Below are 25035 nucleotides of genomic sequence, written 5' to 3'. Positions count from 1 at the left end.
AATGCTGGAGGGGGAGGAGGGACAGAAATGGGGGGAACAACTCTTCTTGTAACAAAACAAAAAAACTACAGACTCTTCTACTTCACTTTGAAAGCTGAAGATAGAACGCTAAATATTTCTCTCAGGCTAAGTAAATTATTTTTGAAGCAAAAGTGATGTTTTCAAAAGTATTACTAAAAAATCACCTGTAGAATGAAGTGACGATGGTTTGCATCCTCTAAACATAGGTCTCCTCTATCCAAATGGGATCGAAACATGGACAGATATTCATTTTGCTGACTGATGTCTGTGGCAAGAATGAGATCACCTATCTGACTTTCCATCAGCTGCCTGAAATTAGTGATACCAAACATTCCAAAAGCATGACAATTAAGAAAAATAACCAGCACTAGATTTACAAGTTTTTGTATCACATTCATTATTATACCAATGCAAGTCATAATGGCTTTCTGATCAGCATTCTCAGAGGATTCTTTCTAAATTTTCTTTGAAAACGTCCTACAACATTTATTGAAATACTGAGACATTTCATAGGCAGCTTTAAGGGAGACTAAAAGAGGGTTTTTCTCTCTCTCTCTCTTTTTTTTTTTAAACAAACTCATTATTTACTGTTTATTTATAGTTAAAGTAGGTGAAAAGACTGTATTTTAAATTACATTGGTGTGGCAGAATTAGAAAAGGCTGCCAAGTTCAACCTAAACAGGTAGTTGACTATATGAATACACATCCTCAATGTGCTCACAGTAAATGCTATTTCCAAATACCGTATTGCACTATGAACTGGTCTAGCAATATGGTATCCAGGAATTCTTAAAATAAATCTGAATACAAAATGCAGATTATGAATTGCCATAGAATAATTTAAGTTGTTGTGCAAAGCTGTCAGCCAACTTGAGTCTTAAACTAATCTACATAATTTTGTATAAACATACCTGTTTTCTAATGACATATGTGCAAATAAGCCAGATTCTCTCAGCAACCCTACTGCTGATCTCCAGTGATGGTTCTCTAATACTGAGGTATTCTGCAAATGAAAATAACAGTACAAGTATCAATCAATCAAAGGCTTTTTTTAAACAACTGAATAGCTGTAAACTAAGAGCTGTACCATACAGTTTTTCAAAAAAAGATGTGTTAAAACTAAAAAATACTGAATAATTTATTAGCTTGCACAGATTCTATCCCAGTACCATGGAAACAATCTCTGGGTTCAAACCTACAACTAGATAAGGATATTACAATTTATATTCTTTTTCTATAGTCCTCAGGCTCAAACCTGGTTCTAACAAAACAACTAACTTCCTCCTTACCTTATATAAAGTTGCTAAGTAATGGTTTGTTTTAATTAGGAAAGGTTGGTTAACGCCTGGGTGATCCAAATCATGTGTGGCAGCTGCAATTAAACTGAGCAGAACATCCCATGGAGTTAAAGATTTGGAAAGCTGTAAGATAATAATGTAATTCTGTTAGCAATATAAGTGTGTCCCTAGAAAAAGTGCCCAAGTGTCTTGGTTTTGCTTTTCTTTTTCACTAATTAAAAGCCAATAGGAAGTCAGAGAAAAGTTTAATGACACAAGATTAATATTCCACTGACTCTCCTTAATATTTCCCCCAAAGCTACCAACATTTCAACAATGGTTTAAGCATTATTCTTTATGAATGAGAAGATTCAGTCACAGAAGATGCTAGTTTCTGGCTGGTAATGAAGTGCTCTTTATAAGAAGATCCTGCAAAACAGTGAATTCTTAAAATTAGCTGTCCATCTCATTTGCTAAGTCTCTATATGTGAAAAGTCTACTTTAAATACAGAGACTGTAGTTTAAACAACACAAAACCCTTTCATTGTAAAATGAAGAAATCAATGTTCTATAAACCTCCAGAACTGTTCAGAACTGCTTTCTACTCTTATTCACAATCTTATTTCTAAGCCTACTGGGACAGGAACTGAGGAAGGAAAAATCTGCCTAAATTAACAGCTTATATTTTCAAGAAATGTGCATGTTGATTAACTAAGTATATAACTGCATGGACTTATTTTCACTATTCTTAGCTCTTCTTCCTGTTCCTACCTTCTGATTGGGAGTTACAGCTCAGCACAAGCTAGACCTCATTGCTAAAACTGAAAGAGGACAGTCCTGCCTGCACAATGTTCCTGTTCTCAGTGAAATGCAACAAACAGCCTGCAAGCACAGTAGCCCATACTCCCTGTCGCTCTTGCTGCCAATCATGTCTCATGCTTGTACTGCACTTAATGTAACAGAACCATTTCAGCTGCATGTGCTACTAAAAATACAGAGTCTATACTCATATCTGAAGTATTACAAAACTTTCTTCATGAATATTAATCAAAAATGCTCTGAGCTTCCAAACCATATGGGAATGAGGCAAGGAGGCAAAAAGAAAATTCTTGATGTTTTGCTACATTGTGCCTTTGGCACAAGCATACTGTCCATTAACACCAAAGATGAACAAGCAAGAGAAACAGTAGTTTCTGAGGGAAAAAAAACCCAAAACCTAAAACCATGAATATACAGATTTATTATTGCCAGCTCTGACCTAGGGTGCAATTCCACATAAATGCCTTTGAGCACAGTGGTATGTTGGGTAGCTGCAGTCTTAATTCCCTAGTCTGGCTCACACTGAGGTAACACAAAAGACAATACCAGCTCAGAGGAAGTGAAAGAGAAAAGCCTACTGCCAAGTGAGAAAGCAAAGCCTCAGTAGCATGGCAATCTTTCCCTCCATTTTTGTATTCTACAAGTCAGGGCGGGGGGTTCTTTTCTCTAAAAAGTGTGCATCTCTCTCTCTCTCTCTCTGTGTGTGTGTGTGTGTGTGTGTGTATACATATACACATTTGTGTGTGTATATAATATATGTGCACACACAAACCACATATGTATACACAAAAATACATACATACATTTCTATATTTACATGCAATGTAAAACTCACAACGCTCCCTTACCTTAGGCTCTTTTAAATAACAGTGCATGGCCTGAGTCACATCAGCAGCATGAACTGCGTTATGATAAGGGTTTTGACTGTGATAATCTTCTTGAACCATAACTGCAGAAAAATAACAAACATCCAAATTTAAATAAAATAACATTTTTTCATTTTATATGCCCTTCTTAGGCACAGAAACATGCAATATCACAAGTTATGCACACATAAAAGTGTCAAAGTTGATAAACTTGACACTTCGGTATAAAAGGTTTTTATGTGAAGAAACAGTATTTTCTAAAAGAAATCAACTACATGTAAAATCATCTCAGAGCAAAAATTATACAACTTGAAATCAATACAGAATTTGAGATACTTTCACTTTGAGAACTTCCCAGGAAAGTTTCCCTTTGATAATCTAGCCTGCCTGAACGTTGAGGCAACCTGGAATACAAAACGAAGATGATACTATTTACCAGAACATCAGGATGACTTCATATCATGCTGGCTGCCTTGAAAACAGACAGGGCCAGAGGAAGTAGGCACTGCTTTACTGTCATAGGAAGTGCTTTTCTTTCCCCTTCAGGAGAGTGGTCAGGGGAGGCCACCTCTACACAGTTTGGGCATCTTCTGATACTTCTACTCAAGCAAACTTAGGCCTATATGCAATTTAGAAAAGAACCTCTTTTAGATGGTGGTCTGTCTAACCACTCCTAGATTTATCTTCTCTATTTAAATGTTTCCTTCCTTTCCTGCTCTATCCCCCATCCTCCTGGCTGTCTTTCAATATTAGAGGTTAAATGTCTTAAAGGGCATCCACATTAACTAGAGTGCACCAAATAAAAGAACTATAATATTTAAAAGGAAGGAGGGGAGGAAGATCTGAAGCACAGCAATCAAAGTATATTGTAAATTGGAGAGTTTTGCCTGATATAACACATTAGTTTTTCCAAGCAAATCTTAAAAGAACATTTTCCTGACTGATTACAGTCTGCCAGTCCCACTCAAACCAAACATACCTACAACCTCTTTTTCAATCCAGTTTACAAGCCAGTACCCTCCATGTAATTGATTCTTGTGACTCTTGTGATATTTGTGAAGATTCAGGACTCATGAAAAGTCAAAATACTAACTACTGAACCCCATGTTTCCACTAATTGGGTACCTTACATATTTTCTCTCTCCTGTTTGAGTCTGGAAAAAGAACTTGGAAAATATACAGAAGGAAGGGACAGGAGATTTCCAAGTAACCTTCAAAATCACAAAGACACACATACATACATATATATATATATATATATATATGTATACACATGCACTTATATGTAAATTTTTATGTATATAAAAAGATATAAAAATAAAATGTTGAGATCCCACTGAGGACTAAAACCAGATTTCCTTTCTTACTAAAAAAAAAAAGATTCCAGTAAGTTCTTAAATTAGAAGTGAACTTCATGTGGCTATAAGGACCATTTGAGCTGTCCTAGTTTTCTGTATTTGGTCTTCAGATTACTTTGGACCAGGGTATAAAAAGTATCAAAAGAAAAGAATCATATAAGTTCATGCTAAGAAGCTGAATTTGGAAGAGAGGTTTCTTAATTGGACAGATGTGCAGGGATAGAGTTATGAAATGTTTTTGTACTGCTATTAAGTAGAAGGCTCTGACAAAAAGGGAAGGGTGGCCAATTCGAATCCTAGAATAAAGTTTTGCCTTCTTCCACCAAAGTCTAATCTTATTTTAGTGTCTTACAGCTTTAAGTAGTCATACTTAGAGCATTGTTATCTTTTGATAACTAGCAAACTAATGCAGTTATTCCTAATTCGTCTTTCCAGTCAAGTCCTCTCTTTTGCTGAATCTCAATTAACCATGAGATAAGCAAGAAGATAAAGCAAAATGTACTCATAAAATTTCTAAAGCAGAAAGAACTCAATGGTGAAAACATAGAAGGGTCCTCTCATTTGAATGAGGAGAAAAGCCTTCTGAACATTGTTTCTCCTCTGTTAAATAACAGGCTTTATAATCACAAGAATATTTTTTCTCTGCAACTGTGAAAGCCTGCTACTAGGGACAAAAAGCTTGTTTCTCCTGGCTCAGTTAAGAATTAGCATCCTACTCCACAGAATTAAATAAAAGATACCATCACAGGAGAACAGAATGGAGGACGCGTCCCATCGGTGTCTGTGTCTGTGACAGCTGGATGCAGACAGACAGCTCTTTCAGGTGTCAAGTGACAGTACCACTTGGTCTGAATATTCTACATCGTACTTACAACTCTTTCCATAAAAGCATTTCACTGCTACAGGCCCAAACATCCTAGCAAAATTGCCTCTACCTCCATCTATGGAGAAAGTATGCCTACAGTACACTGCATATTTGTACAAGAGTTTGAACAGCAACATACAGCATCATATTGGCACTGTTAAATATGACCAAGATAACATGATCCATACAGTTAGGAAACTCTATTTTTAACCTTTCCAAAATCAAGATTAAAACAGAACTGAAAAACCAAAACAAAGAAAGGACTAGCCTTCCCCTCCCTCTCAAAAAAGTCATGTGAAGGAATTCATATATATTCTTGATGATTTAGATTTATATAAAAATAATACAGTATCCACTAAGAAACTACTAAACTTGTTAATACTTTTTTGGATTTAATATGGAGATTTCTATACTCATAGAAACTCTTGAGAAATTTTGTCCCAAACAATACACTTTAAGTCACTGCACAAACTGGACTGGATTAGTACTTTTCAAACCTTATTGCTAAACTATAACCAGCACTTAAGTTAATAACTTAAAATGCAGATGAACAGCAATATTCACCATAATAAAAAGCTGTATTTACCCAAGAATCTACGAAGTTTCATCGTATCTAACTGGAAGTGTTCAATTAGTCCATGAAGATTAAACAGATGGAAGGTTAAGCTGACCAGACTGTTTCCTAAAAATAAGATGAAAATACTAATTCATTGGAAGTCATGAAATCAGTGACTCTTCCTAAGAAATGTATTTGAAACAAATTTGCCACAAAAATTATACAAGCAAACTTTATGATTAAATATTTAATTTTATCATATACCATGATTCCATTAACTGTCTCCTCTAGTCATCATCAGTATTGTGGAAATAAGAGGGAAATGTTACTCAACCTTAAAAACAACACCGGTTTCAACATGCAAACCTGTTACAAATAATATTCAACTTTTTGGTATATCCCATCATAATTTTAATAAACAGATGTACAGCTTAAAAAGAAATACAAAAATAATCAGACAAAGAAAAAAGCTAACAAATACTGTCAATTAGTGTATACTGTACATATGCTAGCTCATAATTTCATCACACATTTTGCTACACTATTCCTTATTTCACCTGGAAATTGAAGAAAAAAGATTTACGTTTTTCTAGGAATTTAGTACTATCACAAGATTACATTATATTTTGCCTACTAGTAGCTCTAATATTACAATCACTTACATTTTTACTTGTTATGACATTGCAAGCGGCAGAAGGAAATAGCTGGCAAATGAAATATACTGCAAACAACATGTAGTGACAGATTACTCAGTTTTGGTATATTTACTCTGACAGTCTTCATTTAACAGGATTTAAAGCACCTAACACAGACAGAAACTGAGGTACACAAAGACAAAAATTTTTGCCGCATTTAGATTATTGTCACGCTTCAAGTATTTGCATGTGCATGCCACTTCCTCGTGCTAAAATAAACAGTTCTTCAAACATTTAGTCAGTAGCTTCTTTCTTACAGGCTTATAGAGGGCAGCCCATCATGCAGTTTTATATGCAGCATTCTCCCCTTAAAACATTTAAAGCACAAAACTGTCTGTTTAAAATGTCCTCCTAAAATGACTAAGTTAGGATGCAAAGATGATGGTATAGAAAGGCTTCTACAAGAGAAGTTGTACCGACAGTACCTAAAATGTATTTGAAAAAATTAATTCTTAACAGGCAGAGAAAGCCTTGTACAGAAAGGATGATTTCAGATTTCTCCCAACTGATATACCAACCTGAACTAAGCCATTCTTACACACATTAGCTTGCCCCTATAGCCTTCTTCATTCAGTTTTAACTAGTCTAAAGGTGGTAAATTACCTACCTAAACGTTCTACTTGTAAAAATCCTTATTGTCCTCATTTTATATAACCATTTTCTGCATCAAATCAAACTGCAAGGACATTAGTTTTACAGTAGATTAAGCCAAGCATCCCTTCAACAAAATAGGGAAGACAACTATCCTCCAGGGCTATGTTATGATTTCTGAACTTCATTTCTGTTTCTTTCTGCCAACTTTAAATGCTCTAAGTGCATCTCTGCTACCAACTCCCCTGGACTGATCGAAACCTCAGCAGCTGCTCTCTGCTTGCAGCCCAGCTCCGGGAGCTGCCCATGCCCCCTCTCCCCAGTGCCCCCCTGGCATCTGGCACGCTCGCCTCTCTCCCCCGTTCTGTTCAAAACTCAGCTTCCATTGCTGGATATTGCAAAACAAAAATTCACCCTGCTCCTATAGCAGCCTTTCTACTTTCCAGCACATTTAGCGATCTGTTTTCTACTTCTATTTCTATTTTCTATCCAGCCATTCATAACGTAACCATACTTTATTTTATTTTTACCAACTCCTTCCATAGTTCCTACCACTGTTTGTAACAGGTGCATAAAACTAACCATAATCTTTCCTTCCTTCTTATATTTTGTGCAAGCTACACATATAGCAGCTTCTATCTGTCTGCCTAGCTCCTAAATCTCTAGATGGTCTATTAATTATCATAATTATAATGCATTTATACTATTTTGCCTTTTCATTGTATTGTGCTTAGTACAACTATTCTACCCAATATTACATTTCTCAGAAAAGGAATTGTTCAGTATAAGTGACTTTTCAGACACAGCCAGATACATTAACAGCATTCTGTAATTAAAAAAAAGAGACTAAATTAGCAAATTTATTTGTTAACTTATATCAAATTACTACTTATAATAATAATAATTAAAAAAGGAGAACAGCAACCTACAAAGTATAGGATGGGCCTGTTCAACAAATTAATGACTATCATCAGTACCGACAGCAATGGCATTTTAAGAAAGTGAACAGGCAACCTAGAATGTACTTTAAAGACTTTTAAATCAAAAGGTACTTTTGAAATTTATGAATGAAATTTACACTTTTTAGTAAACAAGCAATCACATACTACAACACAAGAGCAACAGCTAAATTATGTTATGCTAAAAAAAATACAACACATTGAAATAGCAAAAGTAAACTCACCATTTGTCAGTCTGTCAAAAAGAAAAATATCAAAATTCCAATTTCCAACCTTCTCCAGCATACACTGAAAGAAAACAAAAAAGCTGTAACTTTTTTCTTAGTATATTTATATCGTCCCTTAGCCCAGAGGAGTATTAAAGATTAAAGATCTCAGTGACAGATGCAAGTCTTAGAATTTCCATATACAAAAAATAGCATTAAAAGAATCATTAAGCTTGTCCGAAAGTTTTTGAGCTACAATTTAGTTTTAAATTTTAAGGTTTTTAAATTTAAAATTAGTTTTACAGACTGAAATATGAGAAGTGTCTTGACAGTATTATGCAAAGAAGTTTGAGATTTTCTTTTTATCATTTAGTCAGTTCCTTAAAAGAAATAAGATGTAATTGTTTTCAATTACACTGATATTGATAATGTAATTGTACATTGAATTGCAATTATTTTCAATTACATTTTACCTAATTCTTTTAAATTAGGCAAAACCAGAAAGAATGTAACAGAGTAACTCTACTGTGTTCAAACTTAACAAAAAAAAAAAAAAAAAAAAAAAAAAAAAAGTGGAGAGACCTCTCAGAGGCCCACACTGACATTTCATATAATCATGCTAATAAATGCATGGATCACTAAACCCAGTAAGATGTCTTCTAGTGTTCCCCACCCCACCCCTGCCCGACTTTGTTCCAGATCTTCCATTTTCTAATCTTTTCAATTAATTAATGGTCAATTTATGTGTTGCCCTTTACCTTAATTTCTCTTTCCCTTTTTGCTTATACAAAAGCAATAAATCTAGATGTTTTACTGTAAGAATAAGACAAGCTTTTAATTTCTTTTTGAGAAACTGGCTTTTCACTCTCCACCTCCTCCAACTAGTACTTCTTTGCAGTTGCTCCACATGAACTAGTCTTTCTGCAAGTTGGATGAACAAGAGCCACAAGCAATATTCTAGGCCTCACCAGAGATTAACAGTGACAATCTTTTTGCTTCCTCTACCTCTATGAGAAATACCTGTCCAGCATGTTTTACAATAAATACTTGCCTTCTTCATAGTTTCAATACAGTTGTTTTGTGATCCAGTTACTACGTTCTAGCTTTTCTCCACCAGCCACTAAAACTCAAAGTTACCAGAAGAAATAAACTGCATTAACAAGATCTTGCTGTTGTTAAATTACAAGTATACTTTTTAGTTCCATCCTCAATTCTCAGATTCTTCCTATCCCATAGCCTGATCATGTTCATAATCCGCATCAAGGAATGGTCTTCAGGATCTTGAACAGTTAGTTACCTGCAAACATTTCCGGCTGCTTTCACTCCAGCACTACCCACATAGGCAGCCTTTCATCTAACTAATAGTTCTTTTAGTACTGCCTGTGTTCCCACTATGGTGCTATATCAAACACTTTACTGTAGCACAGGTATATTACAGCTATCGTGCCTTTCTTTTCTAGGACATGCTAGCCACATAAGCTTTAAAGATCATCCCAATAACCTTGAGGGGAAGGGATTTGTTAGAAATCACTTTAAGAGCAGGCTTATTTCATATATGTGTGTAACGCATATGTTTTATATAAACACACACACACATATATATATATATAAAATACACAAAGTTCACATTTGCTTGCACTAAGTATCTCTTACCATAAGATAGTTGTATGCTAGCGAACTTTAAAAAAAAAAAACACTTTAGGAAAGAAAAATCAAGCAACCAACCTTTGCTTGTCCATTGTAATCATCATCTAAAATGTTTGAAGAGTTTGGAACAGTGATACCACGGAAAAAACGGGAAGATCTCAGGTATCGCTGGAAACTAAGCAACCTTCTGACATTTCTCGCAGACACAGACACCTCAATTTCAGAATTTGCTAGAAAAACCAAGAAAATAAATATTCTTTCTACAAGGAAACATTTTAAAAATCTGTTCAAAGAAGTCTGGTAAAATAAAGGCACTGCAAATTTTTATTAATTTATTTTTACTAATATTCAATATTGGTGAATCAAATCTTTCAGCAATAAATACAGAGATCTTTATTAATAACATGTAGTGAGCCGTGGCTTATAAACAGAAGTTTTCTATTTAAGCCTTCCTGTGAAGAAAAACAAATATGTGAATTATAACTAAAACATACTTCTAAGGAGCACTGTTATTGCTAAGACAGAATTATAATGGAAGTTGTATAACACACACTATTGCAAACAAGCTCTTTTTGGAAAGATGCTCTCATGTACACACACAGCCGCCCCGGGTTCCTGGCTAATCACACAGGATAGAGACACAAGCAACAAAGCATCAATAATTGTGTGTTGATACAGGAGTCACAAGAATGTTTTCAGCATAAGCAAATAATTTGTACGCAGATTTTAAAAAGCGTTGGCACAGTTTTAAAAACCCTCAAGTGATTTAGGTGCTTTTGCAGATAATGTTCCTCAGAAGCGCTCCTCTGCGAAACAAGCACCACATTTACTGTCACAGCATACATAATTCCCTTCTTCGGTACAGCGAAACCAATACAGAAAGTTTTTAGCCTGTTCTCGAAGAACAGTCCAATTATTTTACTTCACTTTTAATAAGTTAACCAGTTTAACCACTCAAAGGACTGATACTAGCTTATGATATTATATCAGTTTCACTTTTTATAATCCCAACAGCAATTTCATATAACCAACAGACAGTCAATAATCTGGATATTTCCCCATTCTGCCTAAACAGTGCCACATTAAAAAAAGAGTGAAGACATTATCCATGTTTATGGAAGTCAACGCAACCACGCTTTTATCCAAAAATACATACTCTCAAAACCAGCATGAGCCCAACTTTGTGATATAGGCCTCTCACCCTTCTGTGAACAAGGTGTATTAGAAACAGGTGGAATAGACTGATTTTTAAGAACAAAACCTGTGTTTAAAACAGTTACTTTACATCCGAAGGCAGAGCCCTTAATTATTAAGCCACTTAATCTAAAACAGCCAACTAGTTTTTACATACCAGCCAATTACTTTACCAAAGTAGACTCTGGTTTGTTAGAAAGAGAGCTTCAAATCCAAAAAGGTAATTATTTTTTAAAAAACGAAACGACACAGAAAATTAAAAATTTCAATAAAGCAGCCCCTTTGCCAAACAAACTAAATTACACTTTCACCCTTCCCCTTTAAAAAAAAACAGTTTTGGAACGGGTGAAGTTTTTAACCTTTTAAAACTTGCCATAACGCTGGCAACAGAGGCAGAACAAGCGACAGAAGCCGTAAGGCTTCAGCCCAGCATCCTGCTCTGGGCCTTCCAAACATACCAAGGAAGGACAAGCAAAGCTCAGCAGACACCCTATGCCTGAACTGCCTGCTCAGTAAACAGCTTATTAGCAACCTGAACTAAAAAGCTCAGTGACTTCCAGTAAGAGCAGTTTGGTTCTGCATCAGCTAAGACAAAACTTTATCAATTAAATTTCTTATCCCGGCAAAAGTTTCCATGTCCTTACTGCTTTACATCTTCTCATTAATACATTTAGTTCCAGTCTACACTAATAAAATGTCTTTGAATAGAACTGAGATCAATGATGGTAACATGCAACACCAAATAAAATGCAGTGACATTCCACATTAACAGTCTGCATTAACAGTAATTGTATTGCCAAAATTGGAATAATCTTTCAGACATGCCTGAAACACATCAGGCAGTTTATCAAGATATCGAAGTTCCCATCCAGTTCAAAGAGGTAACAGAGACAACTTCAACAGTACTATTTTTTTCCAAGTCATTGCAATTAAGGTCAAGGACACCTCTTCTGAAGACACTGATAGTTGTCTTACATATATATGTATATAATACATATATATCACAGTTACGCAAACAGGTGTACCACATGATAAAAGTTTGCTTATAAAACAACATTCTCACATCCAGTAGGCAACTAAATAGGTTCTGTCATGCTGCATTACTCTACCAGTATTTCTAAACAAATTTGCTATCAGTAGCTTACACTATAAGACACAGCCAAACCTGCAGAACACAGGAGGAAAAAAGAAACACAATACACTTGCTCCTGCTATTAGAAGGAAGGTTTCAGCTAAGAATCTCCCATCCTCCCAATTTTTACCCAATCGCTTAAAATCCAAATTTCAGAACTGAAGGTTTGAAATGAAATAATAGAAGATACCTGTCTAAGAAGTCCTCAAGCTCAAATACAAAATTCAGATTCTAAATCTCAGCAAAACAAAACACATTAGCAGGAGAAATTAGCAGTCTTCTGGATATAGAAGCGCGTTTGCTTGATCATAAGTAGTCTTTTACAATCTATAGTTAACAAGAAGCTACTTCCAGTGTCATGCTACTAAGTTTCCCTGTCACGGAGGCCACCCTTCAATCTTTACTAGAGCAGTATGATATAGGTAATACAAGTAAAAAAAAAAGATTTTGCCAGCAAAGTGCACAACACAGCAAGTGTGATAATTGGGCAGTATAGTACTGCTTTACTTCATAACATACTAATGAGACATTCATCTTAAATGTTTTTTTAATTCTATAAATCATCAATTTGTATAGTTCAGAAACCACTACCCTTACATAGTAATCCTACTTTTTTCCTCCAGGTTAAAAAAAGTACTGTTGCAGCTGGTGTAATACAAACGAGCACGAACAAAGCCTACTTCTTTCCAGCTTTCTGGGCAGGAATGCTGCTATTACTATTTATTCCACATGTATATTCCAAGTTTGGGTGTAAATAATAACAGCTTGGCCAAACTGCCTTGTCATTTAGATCTGCAATGATTAGCATAATTTCCAAATGAGAAAAGAGATGTGCATACAGCCCTGCCAGATCCTGCAACTGCAGAACACTTCAAGCAGACTACATCAATCCTGAAGGGAATTATTCTCTTTAACAGATAAATATTTGCTAAGGACAACTCAAGGTATGTGAGTCAGATGCGGAGGTTTGACAGGCAATTAATTTAAAAAGAAGGCTGAAAAAGAAAATAGCTAGCTTTCAAAGAAAGAGGTTCATAAGCTGCCGAAACACTGACAGCATCCATGCCTACAGCTTTCCCCAGAGACAGAATTAGTGTAAAGGATACCAAAACCAAGTTCTGGCAGACCAGCAAAGGCAAGTTCATGGGAAGGACTGGTAAACTGAATGATGCCGAGTGTGCAATGAAAACTTGGCATTTACCTCCCAGCACAAGCAGGAAACTTATTCCCTTTAAATACATGATTAATAAGATGATGTCTGTCTAACTTCCTCTATCATGACTCATGAAACTTGATCCTACAAAACGCAAGGTTCAATTACATATATATAATGGCAAGATGAAGGTAAAGAGTGCATTACATTTGCTAAGACAAAGTGTGCGTCATAAAAATATTTTCCCCCAACATCCTTCTTTGTATTTGGAGCTTTCAATGTGCTAAATGCCTTTATAGTGTGTAATACTGAGCATATGCTCAAGTGTTTAAGGACAGTTTAAGGACAAACTAGAAGGAGAAAATAAACACACACATATGACATTTTACGCTCTTAAGAACTGAAATGAAAGCAAATAAAGGATGTTGAAAATGTTAAGAAGGAAGCTACAAGATTTGGAAGTGGCTTGGACACAAGGAACCAGAAGACAAACTGTAGATCTTTGTGCCTCATCACTAGCAACTAGGACATTCTTCTCCCTTTCTTAACTCTTTGCTCCCTACTTAAAGTTGGAACATCATCCAATGTAACTTCCAAATTATTTTTTATTAAAATGGCTATATTCTTGTTCCTAAGCATCTTAAATGATATGCTGGTCTGAGACAAGAAATGTCTCTCTCTAAAATAAAGAAAAAAGGAATTATTCTGTTTATAAATCTCATGTACTTTAATTAATGTTATGCATAAACACCAATAAAATAAAACAACTGAAGTTGTCTTAAGGCAACAGATTTCAATTCTATTTTAATCTCTTTTCCCATCCCCAGGCTTTTATTAAGTATATTGTATTTCATGAAGAGCTAAAGGAAAACAATTTTATTGCACCGCACTTAAATACCTACTTTTCTCATGCTCAAATAAAAATACAAAACATAGGGAAAAGTCAAAATCATTGCCTATGGAAGCATAATATGTTGATATATTTTCAGAATTTTTCATTTTTTTCATCTTCTGTTTAGTAAGGAATGATAATGAAAGGAAGAATGACAACTTGACTTTTTTTTAATTATAAAAAACCCTTAAACCCTAGTGAAACACTTCAGCTTTCTTTTAATGCAAAGCAGGACCCTGAGCCTCAGATGGGCTCCTGCTGAAAACAAGGCTATCCAGGATAAGAACTTTACCTTGCATTTCTTCCCTGCTACAGCTGAGAAAGGTAAATAGGGAATTATCTATGACAGAAGTTATTCAACTTTACTATTATTATGAATAGAAAGTGTTTAACTGGGGATCTTAAATATCACTGCCACTAACAGAAAAAGGAACAGAAGAATATTTGAGAGGATGGACCTTTCTTATCATATGTTTGAACTGAGAACTGAAGTTTAAGGTGCACCAGTCCACCAGAGGAGTTATTTCTCTTCTAAAAAAAGAAGGAAAATGAACAAAAGGGAATCTTTTTTCTTTTCATAAAAGTAATTTCTTACAAACTTTCTGTAGTAAGCCAACTACACATTTGCTTAATTATTTTTTTTTATCATTTTCACATAGAAGATATTACCACCAAACCTGGAGTAATATCAGAAAGTTCCCATCACCTCTAAATACATACATTTGACAGAAATATTCAATACTATAACTGTATTTTTAAGGCCTTCCAGTATACAAATCATTTTATATTTGTGAACAATTTAAACGTATTATTTTCCCATTTCACACCACTAGAGGGACCTATAAGCATTCTAATGTCACCTCTATTCCCATCAAAACCATTAGGAAATGTATTATATTAAATCAATGCATATTAAAAAAAATTTAGGAGTCTTGTTATTTAGCTCTTCTTATAAAGTTATTCACTTTTGTGATTTGCATTTTAGAGCGGTTTTATATTTGACTGTATAGTACTGAATGCCCTAAAACTTTATTTGTAAAATACAAGTTCAGTAAGAATTTTAAAGTTATAGATAATTAAAGACTACTAGTGTTTAAATTACCTTACTATACTTCCTGTCTTGCTTAGAATCACTCTATCTGAAGCCTTGGTAACATGGATATTTGGTGCTATAACCCCAATTCTGCTTAAAAGAAAAAATTATGAAGGTGGACTCTATTTTCAATGTATCATAAACATGTATTTATACACACATTCATAAATGCCTTTTTTAATAGTAATGACCACTGAAAGTTACACCGTGGATTACAGAGTAGTGAAATAAATATGGCTTTGCAAGTGTCTTCTGTCTGACTGGAATCAGCCAAAAAATACTGTTCAAGAAACACTCATGGTCCTGTGGTGGTACTGACAGCTCTTCCCTGATGGAAGGCCACTGTTGGGCATCGCTACCACCAAAGGTAATTCCCTTCCTGAAGGATCTTACAGAAGGAGCTATCACGGTGGCAAACTACAGAACCACAGAACAGTGGAATAATTTTGGAAGAGACCTCTGGAAGTCCTGTGGGCCATCCCTCTGCCTAGAGCAGAGCTCATTTGCAAGAAATTAGCACTCAAAGTGCAGGGATTATACTACTTCAGTATGAATTAAATGCCAATTCCCCCATGTCATTTTATGCTATTAATACCCTTAAATAATACATCATCAAAAAATGTAAAGAAAACACTGAAAAAAGTATCTAAAGGTCTCTATACTTACAGTTCATTTGAATTTTAATTCCTCTAAATCTCTCTGTAAACATTTCTCAAGGAAGGACGCAAAATTAAGCAAATGGAGCAATGACTCTCCTGTACTGAACTGCACAACATTTTGTGATTACTATACAGCTAGGAAACAGTATTTATAAGACATACTCTTTTCCTGCCAATTTACTGAATCATAGCCCTAGCTACCCTGTTGTTGTGTACTTTCTTTGACATGACTCCAACCATTGGGCAAGGCATATCTGCAGTTACAACCACATAGTCTGAACTAAAAAACTCTACTGAAGCAAAACATTTAGAGGAACATCAGAATACATGTATATTCCTCACAAAAATGCGTTATCCTGAACTGTCTCCATTTTCAATCAAGATATGGATGGTCTCAAAGAACAGACAAGCACATCTGATAGATAATGGTTCAGCAACTCTTTTCCCAAAGCAAGGATAATATTTCAGACCATCAAAAGATTTTTTTTCTTAATGTCTTCCAAGAAAACACAGTTCTTTGATGTTTTGAAATTCTCCAGTCCTATGATGATGGAATTACAAAACCATCAAGTAATCCCTTTTGGCCATCTTCCCCTCAGAAATGGAAGAATTCAAGGGTAACACATCATGGCTGACAGACAAAGGAGAAGACCCTTTAAAAGGCCGAACAACTATCAGTAGAAAAGTCTAACCATGAGCAGAGGTGAAAACAAAAAGAACACTCACATATTTTATGCCAAAGTGATGTCCACCATAAAAAAAAAGAAAAAGATTTATAAAATAAACCACTTTGAGGAAGAACATATTTGAGAGGTTCAGAAGAAATGAAAAAACCTAGAACATGGCTATGTCTTCTTCCACAGTCAAAGTTACCTCAGCCAGAAACCACTGAACTGTACTAGTACAAGACTCCAAAGCACACATGCTGTTTTACAGAAATTTGAAAAGAGGTTTGTAGGAGGAAAAAAAAACACCATCTAGGTAAGCAAAACAGAAAAAAAAACCCCACCTATGCCATATTCGTAATTGGAAGCTTCTCCCTGAAATCTTCCTTAACAAAGTTCAAGAATATTTTTGCTACAAGTTTAGCTTAGCTGTGGGGTTTTTTTTAAGGCCAGAGCTATATTTGCAACATTTTCTGTGAACAGACTTTTGTGACTTCCCCACATATGACTGCATCCATTGCACTAAACAAAAGTCAAAATTTCTCTTGTATGGAGGAGGAAAATTATTTTAATAATCCAGATTATGAATAATTAGATGAAAAATTCCAAATGCACCCTTCACAGAAAGGCAGCTTTTAGAGAAATCTCTTGAGTACAAGCTTTTCACCTCCAAGTACTGGACTCTTCAGAGGGAAATCAATACTTCATTCGACCTCTGATCACACAAAAATTTTCTTGCATGATTTTATTCACTGTGAAATTCAGCTTTCTTTACAACAGAAAGCTGAACAGGCAAAACAGTTACCCTTAAAGAGATTCTGCTAGGTCATTCCTCTGTCTTATTGAAACAAAACAGGGCATCCGGTCTCATCTGGACTACATTCATTTTATCCCAGCCTCTAGAGGGCATATTCAAAAGCACAGTTGGGCGCTTTTACACAAAGACATCCCAAACTGTTTAAGGCAATGAACTTGGACTTCAAACAAACCCTTCTTCTTTCCTATTTGACTTCTGGCCTTTCATCTTAACGAAGCCTAACTTCACTGCCCAAGGCCAGTCTTTTTCAATGATCTGTGCGCTAGGAACGAGAAAGTTCAAAATCACATTGTGAACGGCAGATGCTGACATGTTTGCCAGATCTCAAAGTAGCAATAAAATGTTCTATGAACTGGAATTTCCAAGCAAGCAGTCTGAAAGTTTTATATCAGAAATAAACACTGCAATTTCTCCATGTGTTTGTATTGTTGTTTCTAAGAGAAGTAAAATTTATCTGTCACCAATGAAAGCCACCTAAACTCAACTTTTCTTTCCTTCTCTCCTCTAAAAAGGCTCCATACATAACCAAGGAGAAGAAAAAAAGCCTACCTCAATGAAGTTCCTACCAGATTGTTTTCTCTCTGGTATGAAGCTCTGTACTGTATGTTAACACCAATTCAATTCAAACCCGAATCATTCCTAAATGCTTACCGATTGACTGTGCACTGATTAACTCAAAACCCCTTTCTTATTGTTTTCTTATTGCAGTAACATGTTTTAACTCATAAATGTGACATATTCAGTTACCTATAAAGCAGAAAGTAGAGCCACACGTGTTGGCAACATCACCACCATCCAGTAGGAGGATGTTCAGACAAGAGCGGTACCAGGGAATTTTAAAAGCCTTTTGACAAGATCTTATCTACTCTGATGTAGGCACAACAGGAAAGGCAAGAAGAGAAAATGTTTCCTCTCCACAAGACTTAAGTATGTGTTTTTATACAGTTCTCCCAGGCTATATCCAACAACCTTTCCCTAAAAGACAACAAGTTTAAAAGCATTAATTTAAGTTGCATCTGCACTAGACACTTCCCTAAATTCTTTTTGCCGTTCTTTATTTTAATTCTTCATTTCAGGATCTTCTGGCTTCATTGTCTCGTTGTAACATACTGCTGTAACCCAGACATCACAGGGCATTTCAGCTGAATTTTCTTCAGGTGAAGCAGTGAGTGATGGGGGCACATTACATATTCTGGTTTTGCATGCTAACCTAATCAATAAGAGATTTAGCGGGGTTTTTTTAAGCATATATATAATAACAATAGACATTACTGATAACCTCTCAATAGCAAGAACACAAATCCCAAAATTTTATTTCTGGTTTGCCATTTCTGAAAACAGGGAACATTCATATGCTATCATTTACCAATCCTTCTGGCAAAATCTTGTTTTGCATTAGTATTTTATCAATATAATCTGTCAAAAGATTCCAGATTGAATTATTATCTATGTCTTAAGTAATGTAAAAAAAAATTAAACATAATCACGTTAGGTGTAGTCTGTTTATAAATCTGCAGAGAGCAAGAATGGTCATAACCACTGCAATCACTTTTTCAAATAACGGAAGGGTACATGATCGCTTGTCAGACAGTAAACTGCCAAACTCTCTCCTTGTTACCTGAGGAGTACAAGGTAGATTCAGTGCTCTAATTTCAACTCAAGGAATTATTAAAGTGCATGCAATTTACTGTGCAACTGTTAAAAAAAAGAAAAAGAAAAGAAAAGAAAAGTACATTCACTGAAGAAAAACAGACCATTATATTAAAAGTAAGAGGTTACTTCTGAGGAAGAGAGTAATGCGGTTCCTCTCTCCTCTCCACAAATGGTGGCTTTTAGCTAGTAAATTGAGCTTATGCTCACGGACCAAAACAGACATAATCTATAGTCTACAGTAACAGATAACTACTCCTTGATGTCCCAATATTAACCATCTACCAACCAGCATGAAAAATACAGTCCTGACTTTCCCCATTCAGCAGCATGCAGTCCTGTTCAAACAAAATCTGTTTATTGAGCTATTCCTTCTGGTTAGTTCCTGCAATGCCATATCAAAACACGGCTTCTGGAATAGTGGGTAAGGTAAAAAGAGAATTACAACCCAGACTTAGTCTGATTATCAAACAAATTTTGGATTTAATAATCCTCATATTTGACTCTCATACTACTATCTCCAAGAAGAAAAAGAGACTGTTTTCCAATACTCATTTTAAAACCTAATTTCCTAAAAAGAAGTTATGGTTGGGAATACTTCTAACTAATTTAGGAACTTGAATATTCATGTCCATTTATGGAGTTCAGGAATGAAGATGCAGAAATGGGAGGAAAAATACAGACATTGAGCTCTCAATCCTTAAGAAACAGAAGTGATTCGAGGAACTAAACGTTAACAAACTTTACTTTGTTAATTGGCAACAGTAGTTGAAGTTGCAAATAAAGACAGAATTGTGAGACATAAATGATTATTTCACAGAGGAAAAAAAGCAGTTTTCTGAAAATAAAGTAATGCCTTTAAAATTAATTACTCTTCAAACCTATCAATAAAACATTGGATTAAGAGCCTATTAATGAAATATTGGAAAAAGACAACTAGTCAACACTTTATTAGCTGGACTTCCCGAAAGACTTTGAAGATCTTCAAAAATGTCATTGCGAGAAAAAGAAAATAACGCAAAACGACAAATTGGCTAAGCCAAACACAAAATGGCAATAACGCTCCAACGCTGTGAACAATAACCAGTGTATTTAATACATATTGGTGATCTGGAAAATAAGTAAGCAATGATCAGTGCAAAATTTTTAGAATCACAGAGTAAAGTTGGTCAACAGCAGAAGAACGTTATAGTGAAACTTTACAAACACCCTGAAAGCAGCATAACCATGCATTACTGATGCTCGGTATTCAGCAGTCGTGGAATAAAAAAGAAAGCATTCAGACGCTTCAGGCTGCTTCAGCTGCAGAAGAGACCCCTTTCAGCCCAGGTTTTGCTCCAAGCAAAGAAATGGCAAGCTGGCTGGTTCTGCTCACATGCCGTCTATTGCTCATACAGGTGAACATCTTTCAGCCGTTTAGTTTTACGTTCAAAATCCTTCTGGAGTTACCAGAGGACAAAATAAGGATCCTAAGAATGAGGTCAAATCTGAGTCCCACAACTCCTCTCTCTCTCTCCAGCCTGATAGCAAAGTACTAAACTCTTCAGCTTAAAACAATTAAGGAATCTCCAATCAGGACTAAATCAGCATTGCAGAGAGAAAGATAAGATTTTACTGGTTTCTGTATGGATTATGTGTTTTTTGTTGGTGGGGGGGGTTGTTGGTTTTTTTTGTTGTTTTTTTTTTTGTTTTTTTTTACTATTTCTGCAAATGAATAGATAATCTTACGTTTATGGCTTCTTGTGTTGGGTGGGATAAGTGGTTGAATTCCTCATTTACTAGGAAAGAAACTCTCTACAAGTAGCAGGAGTCTGAAGTCAAGGAGCAACACTGCAACTGGTCACAATCCTGAGGTACAGAAAATAGGGCTATAACACGGCCACTCTGAAAACTGCCACAGCAGCTGGCTCCAGGGAAAAGTTATAGCCAAAGAATTTTTGGGCCTCCTAGCAACATTCTTTGCTGTCATCAGAAACCACAGTTGATGTTGCTAAAAGTTGGTGCCTATGCCTGAACAAGTAGAGGCAAGAAGAAAGGGTGTGAGAAATCCTTTTCCTTATTAGTCATGATTTGCCTGATGGACAACCATCAGAATGGAAATAACCTGATGAGCACCATAAGAAATACAGTTAATTTGACAACGGCAATATCATACATGACTGCTTCTTAATATATACAATTCATTTGATACCTGTTTTCCTATATCAGCATGAAATGTCACATAAGTTTGTCAATTTTTTCCTATATAATTCATAAATTGCATGCTGTTTCTAAAGAGTATTTTACTCAAAAGAATTACAAGCTGTTGAAAGGACTACTAGAATCCTTATCCTCTTTATTGAACAATTCAGTATATCATACTCTTCAAACTTTGTTTTCTCACCTATTTTATGAAACTAACTTTTTGAAGAAACTAAGAGTTTAAATTTTACATTTAAGTCACAATCTACTTTAAAAATGAATAACTTCAGTTAAGATCAGAGTATTAATTATCAGAGTTTCTGCCACTCATTTTTATTTGTAAGGTATTTACAACAACCACACTTGTTACCATGAAATACTCTTTCTACATCTCTGCATTGCATTCAGAATACTCAGAATTGTACTGATACAAGTAATGTTGGTATAGATATGTTAAGATGACACTTAATACATGAATGTTAATGGCATCATTAAAATAAGATTTAAATACCTGCACTTTTGCTGCATATGCAGCAAAACCTATAGAGATATTCAGGTATGGTGGTTACTGCAGCATTTATATTACAAGTAATACTGGCATATTTAGTTATAACAATATAGATGTATTGAAAAAAAGTGAAATTATCCAACAAACTCTTATTGTAACACTTGTCTGAGAGAAAGTGTTTCGTAAAGCACACAATTAATAAAATTTAAAGTCTACTGTCTTCTTACAACACTTTAATCTTTATTTTAGATTTGTCTACCTCTGAAAAGTTTAAATCCTAACTAAACATTTGAGTAAACATAAGCTTAAGTGATTATTATCTGGTCAAGAATATTGAAATCTACTGCAAATCTCTTCAAACATCATCCTGCAGCAGGTCCTTCTGCTGCTCTACAAAAGCAGGAAAGTATTCCTCTCAACTGATTGTGTCTTCCAAGTATTCAGCACACACATCAGTAGTTGTATATAGGATAGTCTTCATTTCCATAGGGACTCAGGTCTAAATGCTATAAATGAGAGTTTAAACTCTATTTTTAGAAACAAAAATTTAGCAGTGATGATTTTACTGGTCTATTTTTGGGTAATTAAGTAGCATGAAAGATTTTCCTAAGAAGTATAAAAATGGTCTAGCTACATAAGCAGCTAACTTTATTTTTAGAGGCTCGGTAGTTAAAATTAATGGAAGCCTTTGTTTATTTGTCATTTATCTGCTTTTAAATACTTACAGTGAAAAATACGGAAATCAATGTATGGATGAGAACCTCTTCTCTCTGTTTCAAATCCTGCCCGACTTCTTACTCGCACATCTCCTAGAAACAGGGTCAAGAGTGAAATACAAGTGTGGAAGAGTGGCAGAGATAAAATGCAAACGAACACAGCCTGGAGGGGTAAAGATTCATGTACTTAATGGAGTAGGGTTGTTCAAACAATAGGCCTATTTCAATGCTTTTTGTTTTAAAGGTGAAATTCAAAACAAAGTTTGAAGACTTGTTAAACATGCAATTGCATGCTTTTTTTTTTTTTTTTTTTTTTTGGTCAAAATCTCTCCTGCCTAAGCATAGGTTGCCAAAAGCATGTGATAAGCATTCAGATGAAATTAGGAACAGCTTGCTACACCAGTATGGTAAAAATGCACCTTAATATGACAGTAAACAAGAACATTAAAAGTTGATTTGTTCCTCAATAACACACATAAAACACTAACAGTTGTGTAGTACAAAAAAGATTGGACTTCTAGAAATGGTAGCTTTTAGCAAATAAGCTAGTTATAACATGGTTTTATATTACAAAATAAAACATTTCCCACTAGCATTTACTTACTTGTGCTCAGCTGTTTGAATATTACACAAGAGCCTATTAAAATACCAAAACTCAGTATTAAAATTTTATAAAACTATTTTTCACTGTAATTAGCTTTAACCTGAATCTTTTACCATGCTAGCTGATTTCTAATTATGCATTTTACCAGCTGAAAGCTGATCAGTGTTCTTTCATTAGTTATTTGTATGCATTAATACAAGTAGTTCACTTTGAGTAAAAGCTTTTGCTTGAAATCCTTTAGTGGTTAGAAATTTGGGCAAATCCTTGAGGATCAAATGCATAGTATTCCCCTCCCCCAATTCTAACAAAGTCAAATTTAGCAAGTGAAAATGTTCTTGTTTCTATCTGTGAAATTTCTATTATACTCCTCAAACACAGCGATTGTAATATGAATCAAAACTAAGGATTTAATGCAAGAAACTGAGACTGAATTTGTGAGAAAAAAGAAAAATACAATTCTTTCATTTCCAGCAACTGTTCTAATATGTTGAAACTTTTTTCTTTTCTTCTCCAACTTGTTAATTTGTAATGCCAAAGCCTATCACCAAAACCAAGAGCAGACAATGAAAGTCAGAGGAAGAGCTGAAGATACTGTCCCAAATTTTTGTAAAATACTTTTAACACTTAACAGATGTGTTTCTAGAGATAGGGATCTGTAAACACAGACATATCTATAGTGACATATAGTGACATACTTCACATGAATGTTATCTTGTGAGGCACACTGCAAGTACCACAAAAGATAAGTAGACTCAGGGTTCCCTGTATATCAGAACATTTCATATCAGTAAAAACATACCAAATGTATGCAGTTTTCAGTTGCTCCTTCTTTCATTTTTTTGAAACTGAAAAACTTAACAGAGCTGCAAGGGTAAGTAACCCAATTACTACCTATCAAAGTTATTTTTCAGATCACTGGCAATTTATCAAACTAGCAAGCCTGCAAGCGTTCCCGTGAGCAGCGGGCAAGAGGCTTCTCTTTGCTATAGACAGTACAGAGGCAGCAATTTGTAGAAGTCTTCTGGTTAGGCACAAAGACAACTGGGGAATATTACTTACAAAATAATGAATAAAAAGGAAGAGGGAGGAAATTTTGGAAGATGGGAGGTGACTGCATTAGTAGCTGTGTATGAAAGTATTAGTTTACACACAGGAAAATACGACTTTACCTTATCCACCACTCTTAACTTGTATTTATCTGCCAAATTAGTCCTAACTACAGCTTGCGTTACTGATAGGTCTTTCAGTTCACCAGCTGAACTGAGGAAAATAAATAAATAAAAAGAGTTTTAGTTGAGTATCTGTTTAATTTTTGACAGGAAAGATGATGTAACTTTTGTAAATCAATATACAACTGTGGTTTTGGTGAACAATTTATTTGTTCAAGGTGTCAAGAATAGAAAAAGCTAGGAAAATACAGGAGACAGTTCAGCGAAAAATACCTGAACGACAAAAACAAGCCAGGTATATCTGACAAGTGATACCCAGAAAATTTTGTTCTGCTTTTTAATTTCCTACGGCCTAGTGTAACAGCACAGCCAGCATGACAATGTGCCTATTTCTCTTGAAATGTCCACAACGTAGTGGATTTTGAGTAGGAAAACAAACAAAAACTTGACTATAAGTGAAATGCAGAAGTGCAACGACATAAACTGCATTTGATAGGAATTATAAAAATATATATTTAGAGGAATAGTTAACCAAGAGAAGAAATGACATAGTAAAAATGCAGACAGCAGATGATGGGAAAAAAAGAGGTGATAGTAGTAAGATGCAGGAAAAACTAAATGACTTACGTGCATATGTATGAAGTAAGTTCTCAGCAAAGCAAAGCAAAATATTTTCATTAGTTGTTAAACAAAATTCTCTCTCCTTGGATGTGGTAGAAAATGTAATTTTTTTTTTTTTTTT

The 25035-nt window shown here is 35.0% G+C and overlaps 1 protein-coding gene across 4 annotated transcripts in view; it reads right to left on the bottom strand.

Moving 5' to 3' along the window:
• The window catches only part of PDE7A (phosphodiesterase 7A), a 76351-nt gene that overhangs the window by 5547 nt on the left and 45769 nt on the right, over positions 1-25035 (bottom strand). For 2 of the 4 annotated variants that reach the window (XM_026111660.2, XM_064507456.1), the window contains exons 3-10: positions 22530-22613; positions 9939-10090; positions 8232-8295; positions 5793-5888; positions 2966-3066; positions 1311-1442; positions 933-1024; positions 186-330 (exon numbers count right to left, since the gene is read on the bottom strand). In XM_026111660.2, the coding sequence (XP_025967445.2) occupies positions 186-330; positions 933-1024; positions 1311-1442; positions 2966-3066; positions 5793-5888; positions 8232-8295; positions 9939-10090; positions 22530-22613 (866 nt within the window). Of the gene's footprint in view, positions 1-185; positions 331-932; positions 1025-1310; positions 1443-2965; positions 3067-5792; positions 5889-8231; positions 8296-9938; positions 10091-22529; positions 22614-23124; positions 23158-25035 lie in introns of all 4 variants that reach the window. The other 2 variants (XM_026111659.2, XM_026111661.2) reach the window with 2 other exon arrangements.

Source organism: Dromaius novaehollandiae, chromosome 2 (assembly GCF_036370855.1).
Source record: "Dromaius novaehollandiae isolate bDroNov1 chromosome 2, bDroNov1.hap1, whole genome shotgun sequence".
In the NCBI taxonomy this organism is placed as follows: domain Eukaryota; kingdom Metazoa; phylum Chordata; class Aves; order Casuariiformes; family Dromaiidae; genus Dromaius; species Dromaius novaehollandiae.
Note: the sequence above shows the minus strand (reverse complement) of the source record. Positions and strands in the feature narration are given on the sequence as shown.